At 40.0% G+C, this 14,447-nt stretch overlaps 1 protein-coding gene across 2 annotated transcripts; it reads right to left on the bottom strand.

Annotated features, from left to right (window-relative positions):
- Positions 1 to 1,670: 1,670 nt before the first annotated feature.
- Positions 1,671 to 14,128, bottom strand: nlrc3 (NLR family, CARD domain containing 3). Of its 2 annotated transcripts, none has more exons than XM_030755117.1 (19): positions 13,912 to 14,128; positions 12,131 to 12,280; positions 9,570 to 9,833; positions 7,729 to 9,475; positions 7,557 to 7,643; positions 7,188 to 7,271; positions 6,864 to 6,947; positions 6,679 to 6,762; positions 6,484 to 6,567; positions 6,190 to 6,273; positions 5,944 to 6,027; positions 5,411 to 5,494; positions 5,040 to 5,123; positions 4,635 to 4,718; positions 4,314 to 4,397; positions 4,057 to 4,140; positions 3,170 to 3,253; positions 2,689 to 2,772; positions 1,671 to 2,614 (listed from the first exon to the last, which is right to left on the bottom strand). In XM_030755117.1, exons 2-19 carry the CDS (start codon positions 12,240 to 12,242, stop codon positions 2,524 to 2,526), a joined length of 3,393 nt encoding a protein of 1,130 aa, XP_030610977.1. In that variant the 5' UTR covers positions 12,243 to 12,280; positions 13,912 to 14,128; the 3' UTR covers positions 1,671 to 2,523. The 2 variants fall into 2 exon arrangements, with proteins under 2 accessions (XP_030610977.1, XP_030610978.1); XM_030755118.1 differs by lacking the exon at positions 13,912 to 14,128 and adding an exon at positions 13,159 to 13,249.
- Between the last annotated feature and the right edge of the window lie 319 nt (positions 14,129 to 14,447).

The following is a 14,447-nucleotide window of genomic DNA, read 5'->3' as shown; positions in this document are numbered from 1 at the left end:
TTTGGTCCCTGCAATCAGTTTTCTAGTTTGCATTTCTAAATATTAGAATGACTCTTAAATAAGGGTTTGTGTTTTCTTCATATCTAATAAAACATTAGACCTCACACGCCTCATATCATCAGCATGATCCCAAGAGATAAACAAGGCTAAAGGTTGCCTGAACGCGGCGTATCTGAGAGCGTTTTGGTACCTCGCTGACCTATTTTATTCTGCCGCCTGTTTCTTTGGTGTAGCTTCTAAATGCCTTTCTGCACTGCCATCTTTGTGTTGTGGAAAGCTGAAAAGAGAATGGGCTTTTCAGTCCGAATACCGATAATAACTTTGCACTTTTCGGTGCACATGTGGAGAACTCAGGAGACGAAAGGAAACTGTTGCCTTTTGTGGGGCTAAGCTCACAAATGGCAAAGGTTGGTGAGTCATGCCTTTCCTAATGTGAGGCTGAGGGAAATGGCAGCATTTGCTACCACAGACATCTTGCTTTTGTTGTGGTGTAAAATTGCTTCCATTGATGTATCTATGCTGTACTATCGTGCACTGTCATGCCTCTTGTGTTTCTTCCAGCATAAGTTTCAGACAGGTATTGATTTGTACTCTGGCTTTTTTTGACTTAAAGTATTTCCATTCGTGCTACAGCTGGGACTGGAATATACTCTAGTACTGACTGGCTCCACACCTGTTTTTGCCAGGCCTGTGCAATATGCAGACCAGCTGTAGAGAGCAGAACCCAATTGCAGATGCCAGAAAGCAGAGCTGAACACAAGGCGAGGTGATTTATTGAGGACTGAAGGCAGGAGTGCAAAATGTGACATGAGGTAAAAAATAAGAAACTGAGAGCTAAGAACTTATAAAATGCACTGGGACAAGGAAACACTGGAACAGGGAAACACATGGGGCAGAGAACAAACGCTGACAAAAGTCCAAAGGGAGGGTCTTTGGGGAATATTTAGGGGTTTTCTAGCTTTGTACTGTTGGTATCAGGTTTTCTTTGTGCTTATGAGTTTTGTGCCTTAATTCATTGCGTAGTTGTTGATTATAGGTTTGTTTGTTCCCTCTTGCATTCACTTCCTGTTCCCTCAGTCTTGTCTCTGTCAAGTTCACATATGAAAGTCTGTCAACTATCACTTCCTGTTTTACTGTGGTGGTCTTTTGTCTCTTGAGTTTTCTTCCCTTGTCTCATCCTCTGATTTGTTCCAGCTGTGCTCCCACCTGTTTCCTGTTCCCTCATCATCATCCCTCATGTGTATATATTTTGCTATGTATTTAGGGTTATCTGACACTGAACTGTGTAACAGTATTTGTGTCCAAAACTGTACAATTTTGAATCCAACCATTGTGCTTCTGGTCCAGATGATCATTTCCTCACTTTCCTCCTGGATCGATTATTAGGTATCCTTTTTTTTTCTGAAGGCTTCAGAGAGCGCTTTAGATCTTGATATCGTGCCAGTATTCACCCACCTCAGTACCACACCAAACCCTAGATGTCAGAGGTTTAAAAAAGACAGGTTCTACCTCTGGCTCCCTAAGGAGGTTCTAAGCATTGGTACAAAATGTGGAACCCCCTCTTTGCACTTTTGTGGATCTGAAGATCTGGTGTAGGAATGTAGTTTTTCATGAGACTTGAAAAAAGATATTTAAAAGATGGAAATGAGCACAGATTGTCAAGTTTATGTGTCACATATATCTCACATTTATTAACAGGTACTGTTTCAAAGAAGTCAAAGAAGCTCATCCACATGCATCACCCAAACTGTACACATTACATCTTCTGTGATTATCATTGGAAAACTAGCTATATATGTACATTTGTTGACACACTGGGGTGCTAAAGCCGAGACAAATAATGAACTGGATTGCTGTTATTTAAGGGTCCACAAACCCACTGCTGGATAAAGTTCAGAGAAGGTAGACCACAGTCTTCTTACTAATTTAAAGACATGTTTTCCAGAGACCCCCAACATTATGATAAAATATAATTGCATCTAAAACATGCAGAGTTAAAATAGCCAAAGACTTATTTCCAATAAGCCAGACATAATAAATCAAACAACACAGATGAAATGAAAGTTATAAAACCAGTTTGGTCCTTTTGAAATAACTTAATACATTTATTATTATTATTATTATTATTATTATTATTTTGGCCACATTTAATTGTGCAAACCGAGCAAATATACAAAAATGTCATCTTAACGGAGGAATCTAGCTCCACTTTCTGAGTTTTACATGTTTTTGTATTAGATATTGTGCTTCTCAAGTATTTTCTGTCTTTGTCTAAAATCTGAACTGCAGCTTCAAAACTACTGTGACTATGTTTATTTACCTAATAAATATAAATATTAGCGAATCTATATAAAAAAAAATATACAGTGCACCAAATAACTTGTCAAAGAGTGGAATTCACAACTATTATACACCATGAGTTTGACTAAATTACATAGTTTACATTTGCTTTTTATAACAAAGCCAACTGTTTTTCCTGTACTGCAAGAATGACTTTCCTCAGTGAAGGTTGCTCTATCTGGGCTAGATGTCCACCACGCAGCCAGAAGCACTGGCTCTTATAGCGTCAGATATGACCTTTGCTCCAGATTCTCCGATGCCATTTCCCTGCAGACTGAAGAAACGGTTTCAGTATGACAAATCAGTACACAGGTAAATAATAATAAACAGGCAGTAAAGAGGACCTACTTGATGTATGTTAGTTGGTGGTTTCCCTTCAAGGCTGTTGCAATGAATATGGCGCCATCCATACCCAGAGAGTTCTCCTGCAGACTGAGGATTCACACAGAGAAAATCAATCACAAGTAATCTGATTTTCATCCATTCATTTTCTGCAATGGTCTGGATATGGGTGAATGTTTGTTTCCAGGAAAAAAATTCCTATAGTTGGAGTTATTTGCAGCTAACCAAACAATGAATGAAGAGAGTGTCGGAGAATAAATCTGAGCACAGATTAAACAGATAAGTCAGACATCGTGTGAATCCTCAGTAAGGAAGCCTGGAGGATGCTGCTGCATCATAAACATTACATTTTAATGACAAAAAATATTGGGTGAAGCTTTTATTATATAATGGAGCAAAAGTAATAAAAACAGGCATTGTATTCACTTCTCTTTGACAAGCTGAAAGTAATTTAAATGTCATGAAGTGAAGTTCCAGTTGGGCTTACTTCAGCGACTTGAGGCTTCTGTTGAATTTCATGGCGTTGGCCAGGGCCTTTGCTCCCTCCATTCCTACAGTGTTCCCACGCAGACTGAAAAACAGAGTGGAAAATGAGCTGCCGAGGTCTTCTTCAAATTAGAGCCTTCTCTCACTTTACAGCATGTCATTTTTCTTTTTTGGTTAAATACCAGAAAGATGATGTAAAATCATTTAAGAAAGTCTAAGGGAAAAAAAAGGATTAATGAAGAAAGTCTGTTTTTGGTTATTTGAACAAATAAGAAACAGTCCAACTCATTCAAAAATCCTACAGTTGCACACCAGCACCAGGCCTTCATTTGTTCATATGCACGGTCAGATTTGTGCCTACACACTGTTAGTAAATGAGGCCCATTGCTCCAGAAGATTTAACTGATGCCTGTAGACTCTGAGTTGCAGCTCTTGTTTTGTTTTTTTGCAGTTTCTCAAATTGTACACAAAGAGAAAATCTGACCATATTCAGAACTATCAGTTCTATTGTTTAACATTTGGAAATAAAGGACACACCAGGCAGGTGTGGCCATCTAATCAGGTGTAGGACATTTCATGATGACTTGCCATCGATCTATTATAGACAACTAACTGCCTTCTTCAAATAATATCTGCCTCATGCAAAATCATACATCAGAAAAGTTAAATTGCTTGCTTCTCAGATGGAAATAAACAAATTAAAGCTCCAAATGGGAAACAATAAAAAGCTACTACTGTATACAAGCAGACAGATAAGAGGATAGATGTTAATTTCAGATGGAACTTCATGGTGAGACACAGCCAGCTTTAACTGACAAATAAGAAAACCCCCAAATTATCCAGTAATTATCCAGTATGAGGCTGAAACAAAGGAAAGCTTTTACTCACTCTAATGTTTGTAGCGTCTGGTTGCTCATTAGAGCTTCTGCCATTTTAATGGCGCCACTTGTACCTGCTGAAACTCCCTGAAGACTGAAGAAGACATCATACAAAACAAAAGCGTCACACATATGGGAAGCTTTTGCTCACAATTTTATATTCATGCTATATGTATAAAAACAAACTTCGGTCATCAACTTTGATATTTTTCAACCTAAACAACCAAAAACGTTTTATCTACCATTGTACACGGTCATCATACCAACCATAATGTACGCAGTGACGTGTTGGTTTTCAGAGCCTCGGCAAGAAAAATGACACCTTCATTCCCGATAGCATTTTCTTGAAGACTGCAGCAAAAGATGGAGATACAGGCACTGAGAAAAAAACTATCAATATAAAATGTGCACAACTGTAAAATTGTAAAACATATTTCTAATTGCTGAAACCACAATCGCTCAGTTAAAACCTGCATTTTCTCACCGTAATATCAGCGCGCAAGTTTTGAAATTTTGCGTGAGATTGCTATATTTACAAAGAAAAGAGTGTAACACAGACTGATAATAGTAGAAGTTTATTGGTCTTACTCCAAGAGCTGCATTGTGGCATTGGAGAGGAGCGCATGTGCTAGAACTTTAGTGGCCGTGGATTTGATGAAATTCCACTGCAGACTGAAAAGAGGGGAAAAAAGAGACTCACTGTTAGGCAAATACACTTAAAAGTTTTTAAAATCTTAAATCTTAAAATCTCAGAATCAAATATTTTATATATAAATATAATATTTTATAGAACTTTAGTAGCATTAATAGAGTGTCCCAGACAAAGAAACTCTTTGCCTCACATTTAGTGTGCTGGAATCTGGTCCCCGCCCCCCTACGCCTACATCACTGAAAGTGCATCAGTTGCCGTGCAGTGCAGACTCCCGGTCTTGTTGACAGACTTGTGTGTATCTGTTTGGATCTGCGTGCATTTGCGGTTCAAGCTTCACTTACTGTAAAGAGGTGAGACCTCGGTTAAACTTGATTGCGCCAGCTATAGCCTGAACCCCCTCGTCGTGTAACAGGTTGGCCGTGAGACTGGAACATAGACAAAACATAGCACGCAAACGCACAAAGCTGAAAAGTATTGCATGTAATACAAAGACTGTTAGAGTGCTTGCAGTATGTCTGCTTTCACACATGGCTTTCAAGTTTGAAAACACAAAACAGCTGCCAGTGTTAGATCATGACTGTTCCCATATTCCCTCAAAGAGCTGTTCATCATACAGCAACACTGTATGACACACCACAGCACGGAGGAGTGACATTTATTGAATGGTCAGATATTTCCACTCTTCTGTACTACTATTAATGAGCTGACTCACTCAAGGTCCTGCAGAGTGTTGTTCTCATGGAGGGCATGGGCCATGTTCTTTGCTCCCTCTATGCCAATGGAGTTCTCCCTCAGACTGAACAGACAGAAAAAGAGACTAGAAATCTTTGTTCAACAATGTTACAGTTAATAAAATGTCAAGATACTGACAAAAACATTTCAAAGGTATATATAAAAATACATTTTTTTTTCTTTCTTGGAAGCAGAAAACAACAATACTACTGTCTGTCTATGAGATAAGAGTTGTCGAATCAAGTGAAGGCTGAATTAGGCTGAAAAACCAAAATAAGAATATCAGCGAGAGAGAGCAAAACTTTTAGCGGTGGCCAGATCAACAATCTGGTTCATTCTTAAAAAGGATGAAAGCACAGAGCAGCTCAGCAACACCAAAAGAAAGACTACGGAAGAGAACCAAAGCGGGTGATGACAGAAAGTTGTTTGCGTCCCAAACAAGACACGATATTCTTGGGTTACTGCAAAAACACAACCAGCAGAATGGAGCAAGGCTTGATGTTCGAGCCTTACTTCAAGGAGACGAGGCCACGGTTCAGCCTCAGTGCTCTGGTTAAGGCCGTCATTCCCTTGTTGCTGATTGAGTTACTCTGCAGTCTGTGAAAAGAAAGGTTAAATGCAGCTGTAATGAATGGCGTTCAAAGTGAGAAGTACCGCCCCCCCCCCCCCCCCCCCCCCCATAGTGTGTGAACTGAAATGTCATATTCCACAATATTAAAAAAAGCATTAGCGCTGCACTCGTGAGGAGAAGGTACTAACTGGAGCGAGAGGAGAGTATGATTGACCGTCAAAGCCTCGGCCAGAGCTACTGTTCCTTTGTCCCCAAGCTGATTACTGCAAAGACTGCAGACGAGAACACAAATAGACTTATTAGGAGAAAGAAAATTATCAATATCAATTACCAATATGTGTCCCAGTTGCAAGTCTGTTGGTAAACAAGAGTAAATGAAGCCTAGCAACAAGTTAGTGTGTTAGTGAGCTACTGCAATTGTACACCTAATCAGAAAGATCATTATCACTAAGATCACTGAGTGAATATTAATTTTGGATTACATCAACTTTGTGAGAGTCCGGTTGGTCTTCAGTGCATCTGCGATCCTTTTGGCTCCTCCTGCTGCGATTGTATTCTTCCGTATACTGACACGTTACATGCATGGAAGGACATCATGGTGAAAAAAATAAAAAACTGATGCACATCATTTACGGGACTTTTGTAAAAACAACAACTCAAAACAAAACCAAACTCACTTCAGAGACACCAGTTTGCGGTTGCACTGCAGCACTTCTGCGAGGGACTGAGCACCTTCCTCCTCAATGGCGTTGTTCTGAAAGCTGATGAGCGGTCAGGGAAAAATTGAGCAAATACACAAACTACAATATTCAAACTGGAAATCTGTGTGTGTAAATTAAACTGTAGAGAAAATATACTCAACTTGATTGATGTCAGGACTTGGTTCATTTTCAGAGCCTCTGCCAGGAACTTTGCACCTTTGGAGCCGATGTTGTTATTCCGGAGACTAAATCATAAATAAGTCATTAGGTTATATACGCCAAATAAAACTTGTATGATGTAGTCATTACAAGAAACAGGTTTAGTAATGCTATTAATAGATATTATGATCATCTCTTGAATGAATACACATCCATCAGATGCTTTCGAAACTAAAAGGCTGGGTACCATTTCAGGGCACCCCCTCTTTGTTACCGTTATATACTGTATACAAAAGATGGAACTCAACAAACACTGCATATCTCACTTGAGAGAAGTCAGCGTGCGGTTCACCAAGAGGGCTCGACTCAGGGCTTTGGCTCCTTTGTTGCCGATGGCATTATCCGCCAAACTGAGGGAGGGATAAAAGAAGTAGCATTTAAATAGTGCAGAGTATTATTAATAATAATAATTACAACCATAATTATACCTGCACCACTCTTACAATCACACGACCACTGAGGGTCCCCTACACCCTTTGTAATCAGCAAGGTCAATACTAACTCATAATTTAGAAGCTCTGCTGTTTGCCTGAGTCAATCAAGCAGAATGACCTGACAGAGTGGTTCAGAACTGCAAATGTTCTTCATACGATGCTTAACCTCGACAAAGACTTCAGCTGTAAATGTGATCTCACCTTATTTTCTGGATGTGGCAGTCTTTAGCACTCAGAAGACTTCCCAGCAACTCCATGACATCATCTTTAAAGTGATTATTCTCCAACCTAATGATTAGATAAAACCTGAGTTTCTCTCTTGAATACTTCTGAGTTTTAGTTTTATTGGAAGACACTGGGTTGAGGAGCTCACCTTAGATGGCCACAGTACAGCAGCTGCGGGAGCAAACATTTGACTGTTGCGACATTCAGCGAGGCTGTTAGGTTGGTTTGTTCGCTGCACTCCGGAGACACGTGCAGCAGGTAGCCCAGCACCACACAGTGTGGCCGTGTTAACTTTCCTGCTAGACTGCCGAGCCGTAAATCCTCCTCTACACTCCGCAGCAGCTCTGTATGTTGCAGCTCATGTAAACAGTAAGCTAGGTTGACCGCACGCAGGGAGACCACAGCACCCCCGCTTACCAAGAGGCCTTGCAAAAACCCCGCAGCCCACGCCTTGTTGCTGCCATCGTCTTTCCCGAGAGCCAGAAGCCCAGCGAGAGATTTGATTCCTGCTGGGCACAGCAGGCCCGTTAGGAAGCGTACAAACACATCCAAGTGACCATCCTCAGCTTGTTGCGAGTGCTGAAAGGCACTTCTGAAGTGGTTCTGGAAGCCAATCTTGGGCCAGGACATGGAGCTCTCAGAAAACAAGTCAAAGATTGCCCGCTTTGAGGAAACATGGTAGAAGGTAGCTGCAAGGAACTCCTGCAGAGTCAAATGTGTGAAGCGGTATGTTGTGCTTATGGCTGACTCTTCCCGAACAAGTACTCCAACACCAAGACTACTTTGAGTCAAAAGTAGATCTATCCCATAGTTCTTGAGGTCCTGTTCACTGAAGGTGTACTTGTGTTTAAGAAGCCCGTAGAAGGCCAGTCGTCCAAGATTGCCCAGAAGTTTCCGAATGCTCCCATGAAGCTGTTCCATTTTTACAGGCTCTCTGCCTCTTGGTTCGCCCATTTCTGCTTTCATTGAACAGAAATTTGCATACAGCTCAGTGCAAGTCCTCGGAAGACTCTCCTGTGCTTCATTCTGCATGATATACAACAGAGTATCTGCTACTATCCAGCAAATGCACGGTATGTAGCACATCACCATCAAGATCTTATGGGATTCCAAGTGGGACCATATTTTGCCTGCAAAATCCTTCTCAGAGAAATGGTGATTCAGAAAGATCTCTATGTCCTTGGGACTGAATCCTGGGATCTCAGTCACCCGGTCAACCAAACCTCCAGGGATAAATGAAGCTACTCTTGGTCTGCAAGTCACCCAGACTGCTATGTCAGGAAGCAGATTCCCTCGGATGATGTTGGTGACTAAGTCATCAATAGGCATTTCTTTCTTTGGGTCATTGCAAGAAGCTGCATCAGCAAAATTTAATTTGCAGCGGAATTCGTCCAAACCATCAAGTATGAGCAGAGTCCGACAGGAGCTGTTCAGGACCAGACTGGGATCTGATATATGAGGAAAAGCCATTTTCACCAGCCTCTCAGCAGAAAGCTTCTCCAGCGAGTTCAGCTCGCAGAATGTGAAAGGTAGAACAAAGTTTATGTCTGTACAGATGGTCCCTTGGCACCACTGTCGAATGAAGTGTCTCACCCAGGTTGTCTTGCCAATACCAGCTACCCCAACTGTGAGGGAGACCCTAGGGGGCATGCTGACCCGGGTGAGGGGCTCAAACAGCTTTGCTAGCCCCAGCTGCCTGAGATGATTTCTTTTCTCTCCTCGAGTCACTCCCACCTGCATCAGGTCATGTTCCTTTTGTTGGAGGTCAGAAAGTCCATCGACCAGCAGTAAGGTTCTTGAGGAGATGTTGAGTTTGGGACAGCTGATTGAATCTCTGTCTCTGTACTGTTCATATCGTCGTAAGAGCACCTCCTTGTGCTCTTTTATCATTATATCTACAGAAAAAAGAATTTGACTCAGGTTACTGTCACACTTTGTAGATTTAGGTGTCAAAGCAGCATATGAACAAATCCTTCTACAGTGACTTACCATGGTTAATGATGAGCTGGGCAACATGAGAATCTGAGCTCTCTATGAAACTCTGAAGGATATCGGAGCTTTGACTGTCCTTGCCAGCAACAACAGTCGTGAGCATCTTAATCTGATCCTGTAGTCGGCCTGCTTGCTTGATCTTGGTCTCCTCAGCTGAAGTGAGCGCATCCAAGTTTTTCATGTGGGTTAAGATCTCCCCCAGGAAGGAGGGCGTGATAAAGCTCTGCAGCTGGTCTCGGTACCTTTGGATCCAATCAAGATCTTAAGGAAAAAAAAAAACCATTTTTAAGACTTATGATTGATGAAATTATTGTGGTTGAGGCAATGCATTCTGTGCGCTATAGGACCTCCTATTATTTGTGTTTTTGTCAGATGCTTTTACCCATTAAAGTTTTTCGATGATGGTAAATTACGGTGCACACCAGAGGGCAACATATTTTTAAAATAAAATACCTTTGCTTTATTTAATTTTCCCCCAAATCTTTAGAATTTCTAATATATATTGGCAGGACCATCCACTTATTTTGATGACTGCAGTGGCTGTAATTACTTCTTCTTTTCAACAAAGTGTGTAATATACCCACACACAGCCAAACATTTTCACATCATTGCTGGCATGCAGAAATTACCACATCACAATCGGAGACTGCAGTGTTCTAAAGACAGCTTCAAAACCACCGAGCTGCCATTTAAAAATCATTAGTTTCTTTAAAAAAAACCAACAAGAAACAATAACACATTTTTCTTGGAGAAAGAGACAGCTCTACCCTTCTATTAGTAACCCAACAAAAAGCATTAGTGAAGCTTCAAATGCAAACCTGATAAATGAGGATCTGCCACAAACGGGTATTTTTCTTACTTTAAAAAAAAAAAAATCCTCAAACGAGCACTCGGTCATTTGCAAACTGGCAAATATTCTTGGATTATTAGCACTGTCTAAATCTGGTCTTTGCTCAGATTGCTGCCCCCTCGACTCGAACCCAGATGAGGAACATAAAATTTAATTATTTAATTTGCATGAATGGACAACAAAGGGATTTTTTTTCTTTCCAACACCTGCAAGCTTGCTGAGAAGTATTAGGTTTTCCCCCCAAAGGAAACATATGAGCGGACGTGGTGAGCAGCGTCTCAGAGTCTGTTAATGGTAACTAGGTGACAGTCTAAACACGTTAACCATAAACACCTAAAATGTGCATGTCTGCTACATTTCTCCACTTTGAGTATGAACACGGTCTCTGCCACCCAAACACCTGAAGTAATTATTTAATTATTTATTTTTAACATATTTTTATTGTGTTTTTTTTCTTTTATATAAAAACATAACTACACAGCACCACAATATAAACAAAAAAAAAACCCTCACTTTTATTGACCATCATATTCCCAGCCATCAATTACGATATTAGTATCTCCAAGGAAACGATAAAACAATTTCCAAATTTCCCAGAAGATGTTTAACTTGTTTTTAAGTGTGTAGCTTATCCTCCAGGTGCAAACACACTCCTTTCAACCACTGAGCAACAGTGCAAAGTTTCTCATTTTTCCACACTATGGCTATACATCGTTTGGCCTCCAGTAGACAAATATTCAGTAATGCTCTCATATTTTTAGGTGGGTTAAAGTATTCTGGATATATATCTGCAATAAACATAATTTTGGAGTAAGAGGTACTTTTTCACCAATAAGTGTTTCGGATGTATTGCGTATATAGACTTAAGTTCTTCAAATGACATTAAGAGTGAACTGTCATTACAAAGATCCGCTATCTTAGCGATGCTCAACATTGCCCAGAGTTTAAATCCTGCATCTACTTCACCTGGTTGAAATTTATCATTCCCATAAATGGGAGATAATCTGGGACCTTCCCCCAAGTATGCCTCAGCATCAAACCAGACCTGTAGAGTATTCTTAAGATAAGGGTTTTTCTTTTGTTTAATTAATTTATTCTTATTTGCAGAATATATATATAAGTTAAGGGGCATATTAATTAAATATGATTCCATTGTGACACACGAGGGAGGGGATTTATTATCGGACATCCCAGCCCTGATCTGTGAAGCCCTATAACACCACCATCCTGAAGTAATTTTTATTTTCTCCACAGCAAAAATAATATTAAAAGTTAGTGTCTGCAGGTTGAATGTGGACAGCATAATTTTGCTGCATGTGACGCAAATGGCGAAAGACTCAGAAACCTAAACCACACACATCAGACTGTCTGCGCGTCTAATTTTATAAATGCGTTTGGTCTACTGATGCGACCTCTGCACCAGCGGACCAAAGAATATATGAAAAATGAACGGTACATTAGTGGTACACTCGGTGTACCACTAATGTTAAAATAACTACTTATCACTGACAAACTTCTTCTACTCACTACCACTTTAATCAGTCTAAATATTGCTGTCTTAACTATTTAATGTTATTCTATGATTATTACATTTTGGCAAAAAATAACTTTTAAAAAGGCTAAAAAAAAAGAAACAGAGGAATTCCTGACATTACCCATCCCAAAGCCAGCATTATAGACACGGCGAGTCTGTGAAGGAATCTCTTACCCTCCGTTTCTGCTTGTGATGAGGTCGTAGACTGAAGATCCACATAGCAGTCGTCCTGCCACGTAATGCGTTTGCTGCGGTCCAGGATAGAGTCGTAATGTGTCTTCTCCATGAGAAATATTTTTGGACCCCTGATGCTCCTGGTTGTATCTATATGAGACACACACACACACAAACAAACATTACATTGGGCTGTGATGAAGAGGCGGTTAGGACAATTAAACAAGTAACGCCTTTACTTATCTCACTGAAGCTCTGAATATGAGTTTACCTTCTATTATTACTGCTATTATTAATACTACTGTATAATTAAGGCTGGGATTTTTGCTTGAAAATCAGAAATTAAAGTGAAAAACTGAAGTACACCTCCTCATTTTCTTCTATGATCATTGTTTACTTTGGATTCATTAACAAATGCTTTAGAAACACTTCCTGCACTGGGACTGAGAATCGATAATCATTTACTAGATAATGTAAGTAATCCTGACCAGAACGTGTTGAAATTGCTTTAAAGCCTCCTTTTCCCGCTAGTTAGTCAAATATAATATTTAAGTTTCCCTCTTTAAGTCGAGGCAGTTTTGCTGGGAATCACATTTTATCACCAAACTTCCAAGAACCAAAAAAGTCCTTCAGAGTTTATGAACTGAAGACAGATCAATGGAGCACACCCACTGGTTTAAACATGAGTGTGCACGGTCTTTCAAGTGCATCTCTGTGCATGAATAACATGACGTTAAAGGCCTCTACACGCTCCCGTTTTCATAGATCATCTGTTCTGATTCCCTCACATTAGATGTGCCTAAAGAACTACAATAACCCTGAGCTTAGTGCACATCACACTTTGCAGAAGACTGCACATACACAAAAATACTTAACAGCCAAATATTTAAACTATATACAGTGCTGTCACACTCACATTTGAGATCATCAAATTTTAATATTAGACAAAGATAATCCGAGTAATACAAAATAATATTTTAAATGGTTTCATTCATTAAAGGAAAAAAAAAAAACTTATACAAACCTACCTGTCCCTCTGTGGAAAAATATTTTAACGGCACTGTTTTATCACACATTATCACTTAAAACTCATATTTTGCTGCATTAACACGAAAAGTGTGAAATGCATGCTTTTTGTTACCTTCACTGCAATTTCACAAAAAGTGCAGTGAAAGTCATGCAAACAAAAAAATTCAAGTTTTGTTTGAGGTTTTGCTAAGAAAACGGGAAACTGCAAATGCTTTCCTGTGCGGTTTGCTGCTCGTTGCATCACGTCTCAAAAAGGAAGTCGTCGTCTTAGTAGCCACAGTGAAGTTTACATCCTCAGTAGCCAAAACATACTCATAAGAAGGGCCTACTGATGTTATTTTACAGCTATGTTCCCAACTAAACTGCTAAATGGTCATTTGGTACAGGTAAGTCTGCAGACGACACTAAAGATCAGTAGCAGCCTCAGACAGTATAAAATCTATACTGCCTGTGGTAGCAGCAGCAAAAAACACACATTAAAGTAGCAGAATATGCTCATTCAACAATGCCAGCATTACACTGCAAAAATTAAAAGCCAGGAATATCAATGTATGCTGGAAACATATTATTGCATCTTATTGTAAAAGTAAGCCTGTTAAGATCACGTATATATCTCATTTTTTCTAGCACGGGGCTCATGTTGACTCAAAGCCGCACTGAAGAGGTCAAGTTTGTTGCTCTTTAAGCTGCTGAAGACACGAAGGCAAACATTTGTTAACACAAAGCAGAAAAAACTCCAGTAAGTAACTCACCGTGGGCTCCGGGAAGTTGTAGGTTTCAAAAGGATGAAAGATGCTTCCTTTACAGCAGTCTTATACAGTAGCCACATTATTGTCAGAAAAAACACATGTTTGAAAAGCTGACGTGTGAATTTGAGCAATCTTTAAAGATTAAAATGTAACTCAGGGTTTGGCAGGCGAATGAAATGAGGCTCAGAAACGCAGCAAACAAAAGTCATTCTGAAGTCGGCGCTGATGCTGGAAATACCGTTTTGTGCTGCACCTCCTTTCCGGTCTCTATAATCTGCATTTGCGTGTGGTTAGCAGGTTGAACAGTGAAGAGAATGAGAAAAAAAAAAAAAAAAAGAGTTGCTGCTTTCTGCTTGTGCAGACTGTGTCTCAACCTCCAAGATCTGAAAGTTTAACCGCAGTGTTGCCTCGTCTCTTCATCGACCATGCAGCCGGCGTCAAACCACAAAGAGCTGACACGACACGTTAAGGGTCAATAAAGGGAAACACAAAGAGTTTCAGGGCATAAATATGAGCAGAATAAGGCGGTAATAATGGAG

The sequence above is a fragment of the Archocentrus centrarchus genome, chromosome 19 (assembly GCF_007364275.1).
Source record: "Archocentrus centrarchus isolate MPI-CPG fArcCen1 chromosome 19, fArcCen1, whole genome shotgun sequence".
In the NCBI taxonomy this organism is placed as follows: Eukaryota; Metazoa; Chordata; class Actinopteri; order Cichliformes; family Cichlidae; genus Archocentrus; species Archocentrus centrarchus.
The sequence above is the reverse complement of the archived record's forward strand: the minus strand, read 5'-3'. Positions and strand labels throughout refer to the sequence as shown.